The following is a 20,985-nucleotide window of genomic DNA, read 5'->3' as shown; positions in this document are numbered from 1 at the left end:
CATCATATTTAGGGCGTCCCGAAGCTCTTCCACACTCTCCTGCCCATTTATATGGTACAGGGCATTCGCGTCTATACCCACGGTGAACTCAATGGTCTCGACAGTCGCCGCGAGATTCGGAAAACCGTCGCAACTCGGAATTATCTCGTGTTTGACTGCTCCGAAAAGGTCTCTGATCAGCTCTACCTTGAGATGCTTCACCCGCCGAAATTGCCGTAGAGGATAATAATAGTACGCAGACTCTTTGACGAGCCAGGCACATGTCTCGACGGTATCGGCCAGAGGGCGTACATTGCAGACTTCTGTATCCTTATCCTCAGTGCAGTAGGTATTATCGATGGCGAGCACTTTGAGTGAAGGCATACGTTCGAAAATGTTCTTTTGGGGTAATTCGCAGTGGTAAAAGTGCGCTTCGATAAGCTGTGGGAGATGAGGGAAGTTTCCCTCGATATTGGTACAATGTCTCAGTGCCAAATGCTTCAATGAAGGGAGAGACGACAGCATTGGGATCCAAAACCCTTTTCTGTATGAATCACCGCAGTAGATGTCGAGGCTCCTCAAGTCTTGCAGCTTCGACGAGACTGTCTTGGCAAAGATGTTGCATGTGGCATCATCACGTAGCCCCTTTCTTCGAATTAAGGTAGGTCCAACTCAAGTCTCATATGTACACTCGGTCTTGTAACTGGAGAAAAGGTCGTCCTCGATAAGTTTCTCGGCAATGACGAGCAGCACCTCAAATGGTAGAGAAGTTAGCGCGGCCGGAACCATCTCATCTGACAAGGTAGCCTGGCTCTTCGGGTGCGAATGAGGAAATTACATTTTGACGATGTGTCTTGAGATCGGTGTATTGACTGTCCTGTTGCAAATTGTTGGCTCACTGTCAACCTTCAGTACAATATTCACCTCCTTATGTCGGGGAAGAAGAGTGCAATGGAGAAACCTAGGTTGACTTAACCCTCAGGGAACCCGATGCTGACCTTTCTCCGAAACATACACAGTTGTGCAGGTTGCCTGTAGCAGCCCTGCACTCTGAAGAGGAACTCTGTCGATATCTGGATAACAAGGTACAGTACTTCGACCACTTAACACCTTCCCTTTGATTGAAGTTGGTCTCTATCTTAGTCGGCAGCGGCGTCGTCTTTGCCCGCTCAGCGGGCCAGCTGGAAAAGAAGGGGGGGGAAAGGGGTTTACAATCGCAATTTCTCACAACCTGGTGAATTTGCAAATGCTGTTTAGCTTTTTATACAGAGCGTGCAGCTGATATAATAGATAGAATAGTAGTTTATAATGGTCTATCAATAATAATCGACCAGCTCTGTCATCTTGCCGGTGGCCAGACTAGATGATAACCTTGAGGGCACAGAACACGTCCACCTTGGGATAACGTGGTTCTCAATCGCAAGCAAGCCCACTAATCATCCATGTCTCACGCGCATAGATTTGGTAAATATGCTCTTCGGATGTCATCAAATATAAAGGTATCTAACCTTGTCGAACTAATTACAATGTCCATGGCAGCCAGTGTATATCCTCACCAGGGCGTCCCCACGAATTCTTCAACCAGACAAGCCCTGCAACAAGACGATGTCAAGTTCCTCTTTGAAAACTCTGACATAATCCAGCGCAAGCTTGCGCAAGAGGGCTCTCTCTTCCTCCGTTCTGCACGTCTCATCATCATCAGCAATGGCCCGAATGTCAAGAACTCGGACCTGCTTATACACATCCCGGCACTTTCTGAACAGAAAGTTGAGCAACATCTCCATCTCTTCCGAACTCGGCTCCTCCGAGTCTGGCTTATAATCTGGCCAAGGATATGGTGAAGACTTTGGCCAAGCAGATTCATCGAGTCCGTTCCATCTCCCATCTTTCGTCAGCAGCTGAGGCACATGTCTCAGGTCAAATCTGCCATCGAGAAGCTCAATCGTCTCAACAGTCTTTCCAGTAGCGCAGCTGTCGTCGTCGCCACACATGAGCTCCAGCAGACTCGTCACCTTGAGGTGCTTCACCGCCCTGAGCCCACGCGCCTGTAGTGGATACGCCAATGTTGAGAAGTTCCTGGTATGCCAGGAATATGAGGCTCCCAAATCGCACCAAGTAAACGTCTCCAACGTGTCTGCAAACAGCGCAAAGGCTTGAGCGTCGTGCGGGAGCTCGATGTTCCAGCTACGTCCGATAATAAGAGTGCGCAGCGCTGGGAAGCATTGGAATAAGTCCTTTTGGGAATAGAAGCCGCCTCTGCCAATATCGCAGCTGTAGAGACACAGATCCGTGACCCGCGGTAAGGCGGGCATATCGGCCTCTATGAAGTCGCAGACCACATTGTCCAGGTGTCTCAAGACCAGACGCTCGAGACCGGGAAGCTTGGGAATGGCGCTGAACCAGTGTGCCAGGGGCCGTATACATAGCCCTCCATAGCGTCCCACGTCGCCGGAGAGCTCGAGAGTCCTCAATCGGGTCAATCCGGAAGGGTCGAATAGTTTTGGTGGCACAATTAGCCCTACCCCAGTGTTGTGTTCATAGTCTATCCGTAGTTGTCTAACCCTTTGCTGAAGGTCGGCTCCTGACGAGAACAGTGTGTTTCGTAGCGTGCGTGAGTTTATCAACCCCTTGTCGTCCATAACGACGATACGTCTGTAGAGAATTTCGGCACAGATGTCTGAGAATCGGCCGTTGACCCGCGCCAGATTGAGTAAGTCATTTCTACTCTGAGGGTCCTTGGGATGAATATGCTCTTTGAGGGCTACAGATTTCCGGTAATGTCCCATGTCGCGCGATGACGCGTGTTTGTATTCCAGCACTTTGACATCGTCGCCTGGAAAGGGGGGAGATTCGTCAACAAGGTGACCGAAGATGAGTAGCAGAGTCTCGGTGGGAAGTTGGTTGATAGGCATTGTAAAAAGCCTTGTGCGTATCGAATTTGCGTCAATGTCTTTGAATAGATACGTAGACTGATGTGTCTAGAGGTATGAAGTAAGGTATCAGCTGGAACTACTGTCGAGGGAATCGCCCTAGAATAAGTACTATCAAGTAAATGCTTCTCCGATATCAATTCATTGGCGAAAAACATGCTTTCGAGCTGCCATCCGGGTGAAGAAAAGGAAGGTACCCTGAGAGCAAGAGATGCAGACCCTCGCTGGTCGTCAGAAAGCTTGATATTGCCATCGTTCAGAGATGCCCTTAAGCATAAGTAATAGCAAAAGTTCTCGGCGTCTAGAGCGATTCAGACGGGCCTACGCATGGAAGTAAGCTATCCAATAAGCCATACCCTCAATAAACCCCCGGAATGATAGTCCACTTTCTCCCAACCTTCTCCTCCCCAAACTGCCCAACATACCATCGCCTCCCGCTCCTCGCCCTCGGAAACATGACGAAAATCTCATTTAAGAAGAACGCCCTTCCAGGTACGCTCCACCCGCTCGCCATCCAGAACCCAAACCACTCCACCCACTCGCAAAAGTAATGCGGATACAGCATATACCGGAACAGCATTGTGTCAGGCAACCGATAATGTTTATCAACGCCTTTTGCCTTGTTCGTATCACCATCCAGCTTCTGTTGCTTCGCAATCTTGGCCTGACGCCGCTGCTCCGCCCTGCGGATCTCGCGCAGCTCCTCGTCGTGGAAGTAGTTCAGCGTCAACCCGACGTAGAAGACGGCGATGCCCGCGACAAACTGCGCGATACCGCCGCGGCCGAGGGCAGAGTCCCATGCTGAGGCTGTGGTCGGGCCGTAGGCGGCGAGGTAGCTTCCCAGGCATGTAGCGTTCATGAGCTGGAAGAGGACGGCCGAAGAGGCGACGACGACGTGGATTGGGGACATTGAGGGTTGGAGGATCGGAAATAGTACGGCACGGTAGGCGTAGTGGATGGTCTGTAGCGGCGCTCAATTGTCAGTTGGCGATGGTCTGATAAAAGGCAATTAGGAGGAGGGAGGGAAGAGCATACGAATAACCCAGCGAGCACCTTATTCTGCCACGGCAGATCGTCAATGCCGACCTGTCGCGGCAGGGTGCTCATGATGTACAGCAACGTCGTGACGCCTGGAATCTCCATCAGGAACCAAGCCAGGCGGCCAGGGATGTTGAGGCGGCTTGTGACCGAGGTCTTGCCCATGCCGTACCAGTTGATGACATACTGCAGAGAGCCAAACTGTACAAACGTTTGGAAATCAGCGAAGTTTATCCACACGTGTTTTGGCCAAATGGCTCAGAAGATTTGTCATTGCATACCACTGGCCAGGAAAGCTGCCACACGGTCGTGATGGTCTCCCAGTTCTCCCGCGTCGGCGGGAGCCACCCCTCAATCAGTGACATTTTCGGTTCTTTTTCTCGAGTGGTATGAGACGATCCAATCGCAGAGAACTAGAGGAAACAGTGTAGCAGTAAGTAGAAAGAGTCAAGGAAATCCGGAAGAATAAGGTATCGTAGCGTGGTGCGCTTTCCCTCCTGCTCAAGTCCCCCACCGTAGATTGTGCGTAGAGAGTGCAACACAAAATCAATGACATCAAGCAGCTTGGGTGGAATTGGCGGCGGGAGCTCCGGGTCTCGGTCCTGCGACGCGTTGAAGCCCCGTGGTCCCCCGTGGTCCCCTGCAGGTTCACCCACGGCTTGCCAGACCGCTTTCCCCATTTGCCTTAGCGATTGGTGGAGCTCCAAGAGCTGCCCTGCAAATCGGGGAGGTTCCCCTGAGCATCCTGTACAGCTACCCCTTGCAGCCTCCACCACAGCTTGCGGAACACGTCAAAAACTAGAGATCCCTTAATTGTTTCTTGACAAAGTTCCCAAAGATAAGGTAGTCAGAGACCCCAGCGTAAGCCATATGATCATGATTCTTCTTCCAGTCATCAGCTATCGATCCTATAAAGCCACTATTTCCAACGCCGCCCGCTGAGAGGACATGTTTGTACAGCAAAAGGCTCTGTCGACTCTGCTTGTCAGAGTCAAAGTCTGTCCATGCTCTGCGCAAGAATTCAAATGACACGAAAACGCCGCAATCATAGAACGCACCGGAGCTGCGTCTGCTCACATTACGATGCAATCCCTTTCCCTTCCTCCTTGCGAACTTCCTACAACGCCGCCGGGTCCTAGCACGCGACCACGACCGCCGCCCATGCCTGGCCGCGAGGGCGAAAGCGGGAATGACGGCCCAGCACCCCCGTTGCCTTGTCGATTGACAGGACTGCTCGCATGATGGTGAGGGTGTCCAGGAGGTGGTTCGTACTTGGCAGCCGCCTGCGCCTGCTCATACGTCGGCGGGGCATCATCCATGCCTTCGTCAGCCGGCCGGTTCACGCCTTGTCGACGAGCAGGAACCGTCGGTGGAACCAATGGTCGTACCATCTGAGGCGGTTGCCCAGGCTGCCGACCCGACGTGGGCGGTACCGCAGCACTGCTAACGTTGGTACTTGAGTTCCGACGGCTGCCGCGAGAAGCAGTTGAGTTGCCATTGCTGCTGCTGCGTGCGCCGGTGCCTGTTCGGGCAGCCTGCCTATCGGCTGCACGTCTAGTCGTGGGCCCTTGTTGCAGTCGGGCTTGTTGCTCAATATACTGCTCGCTAAGCTGACTCTCGCGCCGACGAGCCGACTGCTCTGCCCGATGGCGTTGTTCCTCCTCTTCCTGCAACTGAAGCGCGAGGGCAAGATCTCGATCCTCCTGCTCATGATTCGGCGACAGGGGCATCTCGTCACCTTGCGCCGGAGCCTCGAGATGCTTGTTGCGGCCACGGCCGGGCACAGTAGTCCAACCTCCTTCATTGGCGCTACTCGTGTCGATTCTCGGTCGGTTATGGGCATTGTTTCTCAGAGTAGGTTGTCCCCTGGAGTTCCCTTGCGGTTGCTCCCCACCCACGATCCTGAAATCGCCAGAATAGTATTCCGTGCGTTCGCCATTCACGTCGGCTAGGGATTCCCAAACAATTTCGTCATGGGTGGCGTAGCCTGCGTCGGTGACGAGGACCAGGAGTTGCTGTGTCGCAGGGTGCCGGTACAGCGTTGAGAAGTGATCGTTCCTAAACAGTATGGCAAAAGAGCCGGGCTTCATAGCCTTTGTGATAACCTCAAGCCCAGATGGCGTCAACTGTGTGGCTGAAGTCTCCAGAAACGCCTTTATCGACTGTATGTCTGAGTATATCCTCTCCTCCTCTTCCGTCAATTCCCCCAGCTTTTCCTGCAGCTCCTCGTCTCGGAATAGGAGCGTCTGCACGTCTTCAAATGAGGCGGCCTGGCGCTCAAAAGCAGGGTAGGCCGGATCATTCTTAGTGGGCAGCCACCCATGAATAAGCGGAATGGCAAAAGCAGCATAGAGCGCCATCTCTCTGGTGTCTTCGAAGGTTCCGGGAATCAAGTCGTCGCGTTCGGTCGGGTGCAAGTGAGTCAAGGAAGTGCGCTTAAAGGCCTTGATGATTTCAGGTGTGGGAACGAAACGTGGATTTACGTTCATTCCTGTGTGAAGACCCTTCAAAAAGGCATACAACTGGGACACATCAGGCAAAGCTTCTTCTGTTCGCCTCATAAGCTCATCGACGACCGCGTCCAGGAGATACCCGAGACTGATTTGCTCCCGAGAGCGGAGGACCTCTATCAAGGCCGTTTCTGATAGAGACGATGGAGTTGTAAGTGTAAGCGCGTTGACCAAAGCAAGAAGAGGGCAAGGGCCGTTGGCATTCTGTACGAGGATGGGCGAAACTCGCGGGTTCTTGTCAGCGCTATGATCGTGCCAACGGACGTTCTTGATCTGGTATGTTTCGGCCTTGCCGTCCACAGGGCGTGGGGGTTGGCGCGGAGGTTGCTCTTCATCGTCGTTCCGCGGAGGTAATGCTGGCGCTATTTTGTCGTCGGAGACCTGATCGGGCCTGTCGCGCGTTTGATCCGGCATTGGCGATCTGCCCGGCGGAGGGCCAGCGGGCGGTTCGACGTCGATGAGGTTCCAATCATCCATGGGCCCGTCTTCGACTGTGGGAGGAGGGATAACGGGAGCGGGGGCGGGGGCCTTCCCCTTGCCCTTGTTCTGTCCGCCTTCGTCGTCCCAGGCATTCTGGTCTGCAACTGCATCGTTGGGAATGGATGCTACAGGTAATTCTAGTGGTTTCTTGCTCTGGTTCTCCGGCAAGTCGTCCCATGCCGGTGAGGTAGGTTCTGAGGGGAGCGATAGCAGTGCTGGAGAGGTCGAAATAGCGGGCAATTTTGGCTCTTGCGTTGCAGCCCATGCATCGCGCTCAGACTCTCCGCTATTCTGAGTACGCAAAGAATGCTGGGCGCTGGCGGCGGCAGCTCTCTGAGCATGTTGGTCGAGGGCAGGTTGCCATGGATTATTACTGATCTCGCCGGTGCTCATCTGCGAGAGTGGCTGCGCTGGAGGCATCGTTGGGGTCCCGTTGGTGGGCGGCGATGTTGGAACAGAGTCGTCGCGGACTTCCTTGCGCTTGAACGGGTTTGTGTCGGATCGTGAAGGTGGCGCTCCTGGTCGTAATACCAGTGGGATCTCATTGGACTCGCTTCTTGTCTCGCCGGCGGTATGAGGTTGGTTGCCGTCAACGTCATTCCATACTCCGTTGGCCATCTCGGGGGCCTGTGCCGTGACCCCGCCGGGCTTCAGAGATTCGGGAATGTCTTGGGGTATCGTTTGTTGGTTCAGAGCAGCGGCGCCCCTTTGCTGAGGAGCATCGTCCCAAACACTGTCTACGTCGGAAGGAGAATCGGTTGCGCTCCAGAGCTCCTTTCGCATGTCTTCAATTCGCGGGGCAGCAGTGTTGGTGTCGAGGGAGGTCTCGTTCGAGACGGGCTTTCGGGTAACCATGTCGACGAGGGTCCCGAGGTCTCGGACTTGGGTAGTCGTAACGGAAAGAATTCGTAAGGGCGACTGTCGTTTGTCGCAAGCAAAGGGAAGCTATGCAAAATCAGAATATCTTCGATTTGGCCGAAACTCTGCGGCTGGGAGAGCTACAGGTGTGGTTGAGGATGTCTGGCAAGCGGCTAGGCGAGAACGAGGGCGCAGGTGAAGGTGAGATTGAAGCTCCAGTGGGTGTCGTCATTCGTAGTGGGCTGTGAATAGAAACCTCTCAATTATTGCACTGGAAGCGATCAGCAGCCAACAAGAGACAATCGACCAACGGCAATCCCGGAACCGTTTGGTGAAATAGGTAATCAAAACGGCAGGCTCTTGAAGCCCGGTGTATCCCGAATGCTGTGATTGACAGGCTGCCGAAAAGGATGAAGCCAAATGTCTGGAGGTTGCAGGAAAGAGAGTCTGAGGAACCTTGGAACGGAACTTGCTGGGAAGCCAACAGAGCACCTCAATGGAAGCCAAGACCAGCCTGCAGCAGCTGCGGCGGCAACGAGCAAGCAGTGGCCCTGACAAGGTACCTGTGCTGGTACAGATACTGGACGAATACACCAGGAGAATCACTGCACTGTATTCGTACACCTCAGCAGCCGTCGTAACGGAGACAGCCCACGCAACCCGTCGGGACGCAAGCACACGGCACAACGCTGGCAGGTTGCGGGCGGGCATGCACGAGTAGCGGTGCGCCTTACACTTTCAGGTTTCGCTCCTTCCAAGATCCCCAACCACCTCCTCCCAAGTTTGAGGTGCCTTACCCTACCTCGAGAGGTACTCCGTCAGGTAAGGTACTTCGTATTGCGGTACGTACTGCTGACTGGACATCTTTTTTCGTCCCGGATTCCCCATCTCTTCTATCCGTAGAGACTCTTTCTGTCGACCTCTCTCACATCAATGCACCTCGACGTTTAGAACTGGATCCGACCGATTTTTATTTCGCGCATTACTTGACTGGATATGTATAAGAGATGCCAACGAAATTCCTCAAGAATTGGGACAAACGCTCATCAGCACCTACCACTGTTGCCTCAAATCTCCAATACTAAGTTCTCAGCAAGACATGGAATCAACCCTCAACACCACCATCCGCCTTGCTTCACCGTCAACTTCGTACCATCGCCTCTCCGCTGCGGCACGACCAAGTGGGCCCCTAGGCGCAGACCCGGCGCGGCACAAGCACCTCGAGTTACGCGGACAGGGTACCGCAGCTGCCACCAGAAGCTCTCTCGCAGTCTGTAGAGCGCTGAGGCATGGTACGAAGACAAGACAACAGCGGCAATTCCACTATGCTCATTGACTGGCCCTGGCAAGACGTCGCCCTGTGGGAATATCCTTGGATACATCCTCGAGTCGTCTACCGACTGCACAAAGCGGAATCGCCAGGCAACAGCATACATGCAGGAATCATATGAGACCTACCTACTACAACACAGCAAAGCATCGTTGCTCGCATAGGGTCAAAATGTCACGGGCCAATGGCTACCGTTATTGGAAGATAAGACAAACACCAATTCGTACACATGGGGATTCTTTAGCGGACATGGCGAATCTCGGTACACGCATGGTGACGACGACAATGGCCATGAACCATTCGCAGCTGTCTTCGATACTTTCACGTCAATGAATACCAAAGCTATCGGGTAAGATGGCACAGTCTGTTGCCGAAAGCTTGCGCGTCCACTCGATCAGCACGCGCGCAATACACCGCCAGCCACCCGTCCGCTGTCTGATGCTCAGCGGAAGACATTGCGATACCGAGATACGACTGGGCAGCAAAAGAAATAAGCCGTCCTTGTCCATCCATACCGACATCTACAGCCTGACCCAGACGGGCGAGACCAGATTGAATCAATCATCATGGAACATCCAGAGACAACGGTTGGAAAATAGAAAAAAGCAAGAAACGGTACCCTTGCAAAGAGGCGCCAGCGCCGTTGCCCAGTGGGGTAGAATTGTGGCGTCTACAGCTTCAGCCACACACACTAGACGGTACGTACTCTTAAATCTCCATTCTTCGCCTGGGTGCTCCCCGCGCAATGACGCACCCCGCCGTCCGGTGCTCCGTGCCCGTGACTCTACCGGACAGGGACAGACCCCGCCTCTCCGTACAATACCAAAGCCTCCGCCGTCTAGTTGTGTGAGTGTCGACGATGCCTTAACAGCAAGCTATTAGGTTGTGATGCTTCGCCAGTTAGTGTCAAAGCTGTGTTCGCCCAGAGGCTTGTATACGCGCATACAGCCCGCCCACAGTTCATACAACCCTCAGCCCTTTTTGCAACTCGTCAAGGCCCGAGCCTCCGTTTCAAGACGGGGTCAAAGACGGGGGACACGCCGGCTGCTGCCACGAGGCCTAATGGCCCATTGGAGTCGCCGACGCTGTACTTCCAGCTTTGGGATCCTCCTTACCTACCTAGGTCTTCTACCAGTGACAAGGAAGGCCACAGCAGGGCTACATGAGAGGAGACCCCCTTCGGGGCATGAATCTCGTTCGGAGCATTATGGGTGGCTTGACTAACATTAAGACCATTGTTTAAGCGTGTGAACCTTGTTCCGGGAATCAATGTCGCTCGATTTTATCTCGATTTCCGATCTCACCTCCACCCTAATTCCACTCTTCCCTCGGCACTGCATCTCTCTCGAACATGCCCCATAGAGGCCGTTCGTGGCCGCATGGGACGGTTTGACGCTAGATGGGGAGAGTTTGACGCATCTGCCTCCTTTTGCTTACTCGGACACGCCAAATTGCAAAGTTCTTTCATCGTGACACCTTTCCATCCTTCCATTAGGCTTGGCATCAATACATCTCTTACTCTTACTCAGATACATCAAGATGAGCCTCATGGTATTCACTAGAGATGTCTTCTGAGTAATGCCCCGACTTGGGGTTGCAAGGAGTAGTCATCCAACAGAGTCCCCCATATAACAGTCTTAACCTTGAACAAACCTTTTTTGTTCTATGAGTCTTGTGCACAGCAGTGGTCTTCCTCTCGTTTCAAGCCTTGATAACCGGGCATATCCCGACAATTGCCCTCCTCTCCAGCGCCTGATTTTACCTTTGAGCTCATCATGCCCCCCACGGCTGTCAGGACTAGAGACTTGCGAGGCGCAGGAGTCACGAGACCAACTTTGCACTGCTCCGAATCCGGGGTCGAAAGATTTGTGGCTACTTAGCTAACCTTACCTGCTTTTCGGGCGGTTTCCTCCGGGGAGCGGAGCATGATTCTGACGTGCCGCTCTCGGGGCAGTCGATGACCCGGCGGGCCGGAAGGATAGGGATAGGATAGAAGACGGCAGCCGGCATCAGTCACAACGACAGTCGATCCATTTCTAAGATATTCCTGTGAAGTCCACAGACCTTTGACGTTCTGGAGTTGTCTATTTATAGAGAGGCCCTTAGATTTGAGATGTGAGCTTATTCGGCGGTCTTGTCTCTTACGTTTCTCCGCCCATGGTGTCGTTATATGAGTAAAGCTAAGCAACTGCGTAGATCATTCTGTCATTGTGGACATTATTAGAGGTGGCCCCATCTATATCTCGTGAAGATACCCTCTGCCCTTCTTGTGGGCACACCGCACATGCCCATAGGTAACGTCCCGGCGGTCCTGCTCCGGGAGATATTAACCTTTGAGGCGTGCAGAACTTACTACTGACGCCGCTTTGTGCCGATCTGTTTTCTCCGGAATCTTCGGCAGCATGAGCAGCTGTCAGACTATGATAAAAATATCGCTAACGGGAGCTCTGGTGGCGGATTTGTAGAAGGTCGTCAAAGAATCAAATCATCCAACTCAATTCAGTCAGCTTGCTATACCGAAACCTCGGGAGAAGAGCTTGGTAGTGCTATCAAACAAGGATGGAAGGGGGGCGGAAAACATGCTGTTCAATTCTTTTCAATATCCAATGAAGGGCTGAGATATGAATCATTCCGGGCGTAATAGAAACTCTCAGAATTTGGTCAATCCACCACCCCAACTCGCTCGAGACATCTTGCTCTCCCAGGAGGATCTAGCAGCGAAAAGAATCACGTTTTCCTTCGCTTCCATCGTGACCGTGAAAGAATTAATGAAACGGCAGTAGCTCCTTCTTACTCTGCGGTCCCCAAGTAGGACTGATATAGCACTGACGCACAATCGAGTTCCCGGAAAAGCATCCAGATATCGTTAACCTGCTATCTTTCCTCAAGGCTCTAGGTCTGTGCCTTGGATGTGACGAGAGAGAGACAGAGAAAAGCCGCGCACGCCTGAGCTCCGACTAGCAGCTCAGAAAGTTACACCTTGTCGCTCCTGCAATGCTGGTATGGAATCTCATGGAGTGACCTTCAATAGAAGTGTCTCTTTATCTCGCAACATGTTCAAGGCACCATTTTGCGAAAGGGTAGGCTGATTTTCTGAAAACTCAAAACAAGTCGCTTGCCTCTGACAACTGGTATATCATTTTCAACGTAATCACCCCAAGAATACGCAAGTCCCATAGCATCACAAGATGGTAGCTTCAAACCAAGCAAATGCCTCATTTCAAGCACAACTTTGACATGACCAGTCAACCAGAATCACCTGGACACGAAATCAGTGCAAAAACAAAAGAAAAAAGAGCAAAAGAACAGTTCTCAACTGTAGATGTGGACTTTAACCACTGGATTACTCCCCGAGGTGGGCTCGAACCACCAACCTCCAGATTAACAGTCTGACGCGCTAGCCAATTGTGCCATCGGGGATAGTTGAGAAGGAAGCTTGCTGGAGCTCCTGGTTGAGGGTCCCACGATGTTGTGGGGGTTAGGAATGATTTCAACACATCGTGTGTGTCTGTGGGCAGCAAAGAGCCGACGCCGACCGACTTAGGCGAAGTTTGGGGCTGTGGATCACTTCAAGAAGGGGACCTCCACTTCAGCGAGGTGCGGGACAAACCAGACATGAGGTGAATGGAGAAAATATAGCGCTGTAATCATGATAGTTCAGGTGACATGTCGATTCTCGATCCTCGATGTGAGGGCGAGAGGGTGAGAGACAAAAAGGCATATCAGGGCATGAGGAGGGGAAAAGAATATATGAGAAAAATAATACTGCATCTGCATCGCAAGGACGACAGAAGGGAAAAAAGGGGACCAAAGGCGGAAAGAAAATGCCCGACGCGGACTTTCCCAACAATGCTATAAATCTCAAAGAGTTCTCCCCAGAAAACGCCAAACAGAGAAAAAGTGAACCGGACGCGTCTCTCAGCTTCTCCGAGCTCTCTTTCCATTTCATACAAAGCCTTTGCCTCCTCTCTCTCATTCGCTCTATTCCTCTTAAAGTTGTAATCACCAGACAGACCCCCAACCGCATTAATTACCTCCCCACGCGGAACGTCTCCAGCCTCTTACACGAAGGCATCTCAAACTCGTCCGCCCTGCGCATCTTATCCGGGTCCTGGAAGAACCACCCACTCGCGGCATCGTACATCCTCTGCCTGGCCATCATCTCGTTCTCGCACTCGAACCGCAGCGTCCTGACCAGGTTGTTCTCCGCCGTCTGGTCCAGCTGGCTGAGCTTCCCCTTGGAAAACGACTCAACCTCCTTGGGGTTGACAAAGTACTTGACGTTGAGCTTGGGCGTCGTCCGCCCCAGCGTGTAGGCGCCCTTGGGGTTGTCGTAGACGATGCTCGGCGTCGCGGGGCCGCCGCCGCTGAAGAGGCTCGAGATGAGTGGGAAGACAAAGAGGAGCAGGATCGGGAGCAGGCCCATGAGCGTCGAGAGCCCGCCTCCTTCTTGCTCCGTCGCTTCGCGCGGTCTCCTCCGCGGCCGCGCTCCGCCGAATTGGTGTACCCTGAAGCCCGGACCGCCGCCAAAGTTGAACACGAACTGAGGTCCCGTATCGAAACCTGCACGCCATCATTAGTCTCATCGCCCAGTCTCTTGAGACGGTTCGTTCTTACCTCCGCCTCCGAAAGGTCCACCACCAAAACCACCACCGCCAAAGAAGCGCTGGAACATCTCCTCAGGCGTCATCTCCTCCATCCCACCACCACCGCCGCCACCACCACCTCCTCCCCTCCGCCGCCTTGTCTCCTACCAAACCCGCTGAACGGATTCTGCGCCTGCGCCTGCCCAAATCTCGAATCGGGATCCGTACCGAATCGGTCAAACTTTTCGCGCTTTTCCTTGTCGCCCAGCACGCTGAACGCGCGGCTGACCATCTTGAAGGCCTCGTCGGCGTGCTCGTGGCCGTTCTTGTCCGGATGTGTCAGGAGCGACTGCTTGCGGTACGCCTTCTTGATCTCGCTCTCCGTCACCGTCGTCTTCACCTCCTCGAGGCCGAGGATGTCGTAAAAGGCCGTTGGCGAGCATTTCCGGATCCGCAGGACGGCGGCTTTTTGGTCGACCGTGTAGGCGCGGGCCTGGTTGCCCTGGTTGTGCTCGCGGTTGCGGGCGCCGCCGCCTGAGTCGGCGCCCGAGGCTGTTGCGCTCGGCATGGTTTTGCTGTATGTGTTTGTGCTTTGTGTTTTTCTTGGTGTGGCAATGTGGTTGCCGGGGCAAGATCGGGGTAGTCGTCTATCGGATGGTCGGAATCAAGTAAATGATTGCGATTGACGGTATTGCGTGTGGAAGCACACAGAATGTATGCAGGTTGGATCGAGAATCGTCGCGGCCGTGGGTGCGCGCAGTCGTTGGCAGATGCAATGTTGCGTTGGTGGGTTTTGCCAATCTGGCAAGATAGGCGATGCAAGGCTAAGAAAGAGCCCACGTTACGTACTGATGCGATGCTCCCCCGCACCAGCTGCAGGAAACAGCTCGCTGACTCGAGACTCTTTCTTAAATGAGCCCGGAAAGCCGTGGATGGGGCTGTGTGTTCAACGGAGGGGATCGCGGGATTATCTTGCGAAAGAGAAAGATATATAGATCAAGTCGCAAGTGTTCCATCCAGCATGGGGGGAACAAGACACTGTACCAAGTTCCAATCCACTCAATGGAGGTCGAAATTGAGAGACTCGCCCGACAAACCGGAACCACGGACCAGCTGATTGGGTATGCGGCTCAGCTGACTCATCCAAGCAGGGTCTCCTCTTATCGATAACGGATGTCACTAATACAGGAATGAGCTAAGGTACCTCGAGGTAAAGGTCCCTGCTGCGACTCCAAAAAATCAGTGACGATATCCTTTCTCTTCTCCGACCACAAAATCAGCCCAGTCTTGCGCCAGACGTCGCCATAATCCCCAACACTCCAGCGGCAATGGCGTCTGACAACGGCCTTCCAGATACGGAAGACGTCAAGTCATCAATCTTTAGCAAAATCCACGACTATGGCAGTACGCATAACTCCAACCCAAACGTCCCATTGACCGTTGGGCCCCACTAACACTCTCCAGCAAACCCCCTCCCGCCCGCAATCCACGCGATCCTAATCGGCGCCCTCCACGGCCGGCCCCTCAAGATCCTCCCGGCTTCCTTCGCGCCCGCCCTCCTCTTCAGTAGCTACGTCAACCTCGCCGGCTTCCCCACCGACAGCGCGGGCTTCACCTGCGCCCTCTCGGGCCTCTACGCCCTCCTCGCCCTGCGCCGCCGCCAACCTCTGCGGAGCAAGTTCACCGCCCGCGGCCTCGTCCGTGGCACCGCTATCGGCATGGGCTTTGCCAACTCTGCTGCCGGCGCGTGGGTGTACGCCAATGGCGATCGGAAGAAGGACGAGGTGGAGAGGAAAGAGAGGAATCGCTGGGGCGGGGAGTCATGAGAGAGAAGGACGGAAAAGAGAGAAATTTTGAGAGTTGTCAGACAAAGAGACAAGACTCGAGGGAGACCATGCACAGAGGAAGGCATGATGCTCTTCCGTCTGGTCTCTGCCGTGGGAATACTGCCACTCTCCTGACAGGTGGAGGTCTTGGCTCGGCTCGAGTTGTCCAGAGAAACACGAAATGCCAAGCCAACGTAGACGTTAATAGTATCGACTGTAAGGAATATTGTACGATTATAGGAGAGGTCTGATAGGATAATGAGATACGTCGAGTCATGAGACGAAACGTCGTTACGCGAAACGGCAGCGTCTGGGGATGGATCGACATACACACATGCCATGATCTCGATAAGCGCTCAGGGGAGTCAATGCTTGCACACAGAAATAGGAAGCGTGGAGACAGAGAACCGGTCACTTTACGGGGTAGACTGAGGTGGCAAAATTCCATGTACACGAATTGCAACCACAATACAGAAATCAGCTATTTGACTTGAGTCGATTGCGTTTGCAGAGAGGCCGAAACCTCTCCAAATAGTCAACTGTCCAAACCACCCTACTATGGTAGTAATACAATACAACAGAAAGAAAAAAAAGCCTGTACTTGATGAAATGCCATTGTCGATGACCTCCCCAAGTCTCGAGTTAAACGCCAAAAGGAGACATCTCAGCTCTTGATGAGTCCCCAGTATTCTGTCTATCCATACAAAGGAAAAAATGAAGGAAGCCGGTTTAGCCCAGGCAGTCTGTGCTGCATCTTCGAGGGCGGTCATCCCAGTGTACCAAACTTTTTATGTGTCCTTGTCCTTTCATCCCCTTTCATGTACTTCGACTCATCTCGTCGATCTTCCTCTCACCACTGCGGTAACAGCCTTCTCCCCTGTCCTGTCTTTCAACATCGCTCTGTCGTCTTATTCTGTCTTTGTGTAGGGTATTGTTGCTGGGTGACAGTGTCCAGTTTTCTTGCAGAGTGCTGTACCATGCTGTGCTGTGCTGCGCTCTACCTAGTTCAGACTTCGGCGAAAATCCGCCCATTGCCAAGCATCATGCAGAGGTGCCAGAGCCTGTAACGTCCGCGACAGGGTTAATCACTTCACTTCTTTGACGCGTCTGGCGGTCGCCTGCATTCTATGCCCCGAAATGAACCAGACGAAGACGACAAAAACAGTGAAGAGCGTCACTCGCATAAAGTGCCGGATTCGAAACCGCATATTCGCTTCGTGGACGAACAGGTTGGACAGATCCGAGAGATCAAAGTCGGTGAGGTACTTAACATCACAATCTCTGATCTTGGGCTCAGCATATGCCCGGTATTCATCGACAATGGTGTTGAGCTCCCAGCCAGTCACCTTGCGGACCACGCCAACGACACAGCCAGTGCGATGCTATAGTCATATTAGTGGGCGAACACTACAAATACTGTCTGGTGCTGTAGACATACCTTGCCATGGTTGCAGTGAATGAGCAGGGGATGATGCTCTCGGTTCAGAACAAGCCGCAAGATTGACTTCATTGTGCGAATGGGAATGGCCTCCTTCTTGGTGCCCTTCATGTTGAAGACGTGGTGACGAATACCGTTGCTCGACATGAAGGCAGTGTAAGGCTCATCGACGTCGTCCTTTTGGACAAGGGTACTAAGAGCAATGTTAGAAACAACCTCGAGCGAGGAAAGAAACCATTAGTGACTTACACAATCGACTTGAGGCCAAGATTGCGAATGAAGCCAAAGTCTTCGGGCTTGGGATAGCTGCTTCGATAGACTCCAGGAACAACAACACCAAAGTTGATGGGTCGGCCATCAATAGGCAAGACTCGCTCAATGCCAGGCGACACCGGTGAGCCCAGGGGCGATTTCGCCTGGTCATTGACTTTGAGAAGCCCATCCTCGCGCCTGGCCAACGTCTTCTCTCCAGCAATAACGATATTTTGGGAATCATCTTCAATCGCCTTCATGATCTGCTTCTGTATAGAACTCTCCAGTGTCGAGTCGGAGCCGGCTACAGACTCGCGCGATCCTTGCCGCGAAGGGCCCTTGATTGTGTACTTGTCGGCCATCTCAACAGGGATGGGGTCGTCTTGCTTGGAGTTGCGTCTCGCAGGGTGGTAGGTGGGATGTTCTGCGGGATGACCGCCTTCGTCTTCGAGAAACTGTCTCGCACTTCGTTTTGAGACCACGGCACCAGCCATGATATGGGGTATTGGTGTAAGTCGTGGGTGGAGTGATCGTGGAGTGAGTTTGGTCGCGTGACTGGTCACGGGCGTTGCAGTACTGATGTCTGTTTTCTGGGGTTCGTGGGTAGTAAAGTTCAGGGTTTCGGAGAAAGGTTGAGAAAGGGTAAGAGGTCGTGTGAGCGAAGCGGTACGGTTTGTTTGGTTGGTGGTTATTTAGTGAGGAGTGTTGAAAAGCGTGTAATCGTGTTTTTCCTCCCGTGGGACAAGAGGCAATGTTGAAAGATGTCCCTTTGCGTGTCTCTAAAGAGCACAGGCAGAAACCTGACGGGCGGCAAGTTGGAAATTGAGGTCCATCTTGTCGTGAATCGCGGGTAAGGTAGTCTTGTTGGCGGTGTCGCAGGCGTAGGCGACGATTCGTTCTCGCAAGGTCTCGGTGACGAATTTGGGAGTCCCAGTTGTGCAAGCGAGAGAGAGAAATGGAGAGTGTTCGGGGGGGTTGTTTAGATAGTTGATTGGTATTGGTTGTAGAAGTGAGGCAGAGGTAGAAAGAGGAAAAGGACCCTGGGTGCGCGCGGGAGGAGCGGGTTAGTAAATGAGCATCGTAATGTGTGGGATGGGTTGAATGAATGGTCCGCGCTGTGGTGCGTGAGGTGGACGGGACGTGGGTGCGGTGGAGGAGGCTGAAGTACACACAAGCCTTGGCTTTGGTGACAAGGTACCTCTGAGCCTGCCTGCCCTGACTGCAGTCTGCCTGCGCAAGGAACCAAATGTGAATGACGGGGAAGGCCTGCTGCTACGTACCTTTTTCTTCTTTGCTGGCGTAGGAATTAGCTTGGCTTTTGGTCGAAATGCTTGGCCAAGACGAGACGAAAGTGAAGTGGGTGGAAAGATCTGCCTTGGGGGTTGTCTCAGGTTCAAGGCCCAAGTATTGGTTTAAATTTTAGGAAGGGGGAGAGGGGAAGGGAGAGGTAAGGTAGAGGTAGAGGTAGAGGTAGAGGCAGACGGAGAGAGAGAGAGGGAAAAAAAGATTGATTTTGATGGGTGATGGATAGCCAGAGGGGTGATGGTATTGACTGACTGAGTGAATGGGACGGGAGAGACCTGAACGGACTTAGAAGGCGGAGGTCGGAGACAGTCTCGACAATGGAGACCCAGGAAGGCACGAAGGGGAGACGAAAAAAGGAGGAGGGGGTGGGGTGGTGGCATCACAAAAATTTGGGGAAAGGACGTATGTACTCCGTACCTGTCGTACCTTGCCTTACTTCCACGGGCACAAAGATACATCAATACTTATGGAGGTTCACTCTCAGACAGGTACCTTAGACTCACTGAAGTTTTTGCTGGGGACAGAGAGGGACAAGAAATTTCAAAGGGAAAATGCAATGCTCCCAAGGTGACAAGTGTGTACTCCGTACCGGTAGTGGGCTGGACCCGGCCAATGCAGACCTCAGGCCAGCGAGAGGCCAGGAAGTGGGAGGACTCGGCTAACCATGTATCACTGCCCCAAAGTCGATGCTGGAGATACAAGAGATCATAGTGTGGGGGACGCAGCAAGGGTACGCCCACTAAACCACAAACAAACAAGGTGCGACTCTGGACCACTCTGCCACTGAAGTTTGAGCCGAGCTGACTTTTGTAAGCTTTGGGGCCACCGCAGACCGTGGAAGCCAAGCTGGAGAGAAGCACAGAGACCGTTGTTTGGGGAACTGGGTACGTACTCGGGCACCGTGGAAGGTGCGAATGGGAATGGTAGGAAAAGGGGAGGTACGGATACTTGTGGCGATACGTACCTTCCCTACTCTTTCCCGTGGAAGGTCAACCCTCAGGCATGATATTCTTAGCACCTTTTTTGATGCGAAATGCGAGATACGTACCTTACCTTAGTATTCAGTCCAACACCCCAACTCTCATTAATTTGCACGACCGTCTCTTCCTTGGAGTTTGGTACAACAATCATAAATCCACAACATCATCATAACTCGCATCAACCTGGCAAGATGGACACCCGCTGGCTGCGCAACGAAACATCAGCATCCTCCAGCCCCATAGCAAGCCTGTAAAGGTATGCCACGATGCTTGGGTGGGCTGTCTCGGACTACTTTCACCAGCACAGGGCCAAAGGGGGCGACAACAAACTTGTGACAACTGTGACAGACCGCCAAGCGATCAGGGACCAGCCAACAGAAAGGGAAAGGAAAGCGCAGAGACCAGCAAAAGAGCAAAACAGCGAGCGGTACGGAGTACGCATAGCAAGGGGAAAAAAAGAGAAAGAAACCCGCCGACGATCTGAGCGCTGACGCAGCAGCCACAGATGATCGGCAACTCTCAGCCACGGGGCGCACCAGAACGACGAGGGAAAAGGGAAGGCGGCGAGCACCGGCCGATGCGTCTCTTGTGGCAGCACCAGTGCACCACTTTGACAGACAGACTCGACAGACACGGGGCAGTTACAGAGATTCAGCGCCATCCCGCGGTTGGACCTCTCTACCAATCTCAACCCAAAACCTGATATGATCGGTGATCTCCTCTTCCCGCCTTCCGCGAGTGGCGGATTGCCTTAAACCCGACCGACAAAGCGATGCGCGTTCGTACATGCTATTAACGGGTGTACTCCGTACCGGTACAGCTGCCATCGCTAGCAACGCGAATGCTGGGATCAACAGGACACCGGCCATCAACTTTTCCCCAGACTTTGCCAGTCTCGATTAGAGTCGCATCTCGGGGGAACATCTTCTCAAAACATTACTGGTCCCCCTCCTGACAGTCGGCCGGTCGAGCTACATTAAAACTGTGTGTTGTAGACTACAACTACTGGACCAGTGAGGGGAACGTCTTAAGCAGGGATTCTCCAAATAACTGTCTCTGGAAATGCACCCATCCATGGACGATCAGCGATCAACAGGCGCGTCGTGTGCTCGACTTGTGCTGAATGGGTGGTGTCCAGCAGTGGTTGGCCTTCCGAGACAGGCGCCCTGCATCGCCTGCATCGCCCCGGCTCGAGGCCGCTGTTCCTCTTGCGTCCTATCGTGCCATGTCATGGCCAGTAGGGGAACTCACGCGGACGGCGGACGCGGGGGTCTTGAGACGGCGTCAACCAGCCACATACGAACAGCCTCGTCTTGCGTCGATCGAGCGCCGACGACGTACGGAATCTGGATGACTGATCTTCGCAACTGCCAGCGTGACTCTTTTCTGTTGGAGTCGTCCTGTAACCGCTGGGAAGAAGAGCCAAAAATTCGCTACACCTACGACCGTGGAGACTCTGACTCAACACCTTGG

At 53.3% G+C, this 20,985-nt stretch overlaps 5 protein-coding genes and 1 non-coding gene across 6 annotated transcripts; 1 reads left to right on the top strand and 5 right to left on the bottom strand.

Moving 5' to 3' along the window:
• Positions 1-1,556: 1,556 nt before the first annotated feature.
• N0V96_001329 (uncharacterized protein) lies at positions 1,557-4,312 on the bottom strand (the record flags this gene model as incomplete). Its single annotated transcript, XM_053192031.1, has 4 exons — positions 1,557-2,812; positions 3,543-3,870; positions 3,945-4,148; positions 4,229-4,312. The coding sequence occupies 4 exons, from the start codon at positions 4,310-4,312 to the stop codon at positions 1,557-1,559; spliced, it is 1,872 nt and encodes a 623-aa protein (XP_053050639.1).
• Positions 4,313-5,020: 708 nt separating this feature from the next.
• Positions 5,021-7,792, bottom strand: N0V96_001328 (uncharacterized protein; the record flags this gene model as incomplete). Its single annotated transcript, XM_053192032.1, has 1 exon — positions 5,021-7,792. One exon carries the CDS (start codon positions 7,790-7,792, stop codon positions 5,021-5,023), a length of 2,772 nt encoding a protein of 923 aa, XP_053050640.1.
• A 4,679-nt stretch (positions 7,793-12,471) lies between these two features.
• On the bottom strand, positions 12,472-12,545 carry N0V96_001327. The gene has a single exon. It is a non-coding gene; the product is annotated as a tRNA-Asn (tRNA).
• Positions 12,546-13,155: 610 nt separating this feature from the next.
• HLJ1 (Chaperone protein dnaJ) lies at positions 13,156-14,279 on the bottom strand (the record flags this gene model as incomplete). The annotated part of the gene is made up of 3 exons (XM_065756208.1): positions 13,156-13,688; positions 13,743-13,850; positions 13,880-14,279. The coding sequence occupies 3 exons, from the start codon at positions 14,277-14,279 to the stop codon at positions 13,156-13,158; spliced, it is 1,041 nt and encodes a 346-aa protein (XP_065615448.1).
• A 760-nt stretch (positions 14,280-15,039) lies between these two features.
• On the top strand, positions 15,040-15,537 carry N0V96_001325 (uncharacterized protein; the record flags this gene model as incomplete). The annotated part of the gene is made up of 2 exons (XM_053192034.2): positions 15,040-15,115; positions 15,176-15,537. The coding sequence occupies 2 exons, from the start codon at positions 15,040-15,042 to the stop codon at positions 15,535-15,537; spliced, it is 438 nt and encodes a 145-aa protein (XP_053050642.2).
• Positions 15,538-16,622: 1,085 nt separating this feature from the next.
• On the bottom strand, positions 16,623-17,721 carry SIW14 (tyrosine-protein phosphatase siw14; the record flags this gene model as incomplete). The annotated part of the gene is made up of 3 exons (XM_053192035.1): positions 16,623-16,919; positions 16,976-17,168; positions 17,225-17,721. The coding sequence occupies 3 exons, from the start codon at positions 17,719-17,721 to the stop codon at positions 16,623-16,625; spliced, it is 987 nt and encodes a 328-aa protein (XP_053050643.1).
• Positions 17,722-20,985: the final 3,264 nt, after the last annotated feature.

Source organism: Colletotrichum fioriniae (assembly GCF_027942845.1).
Source record: "Colletotrichum fioriniae strain IMI 355084 chromosome Unknown scaffold_1, whole genome shotgun sequence".
NCBI lineage: Eukaryota > Fungi > Ascomycota > Sordariomycetes > Glomerellales > Glomerellaceae > Colletotrichum > Colletotrichum fioriniae.
Note: the sequence above shows the minus strand (reverse complement) of the source record. Positions and strands in the feature narration are given on the sequence as shown.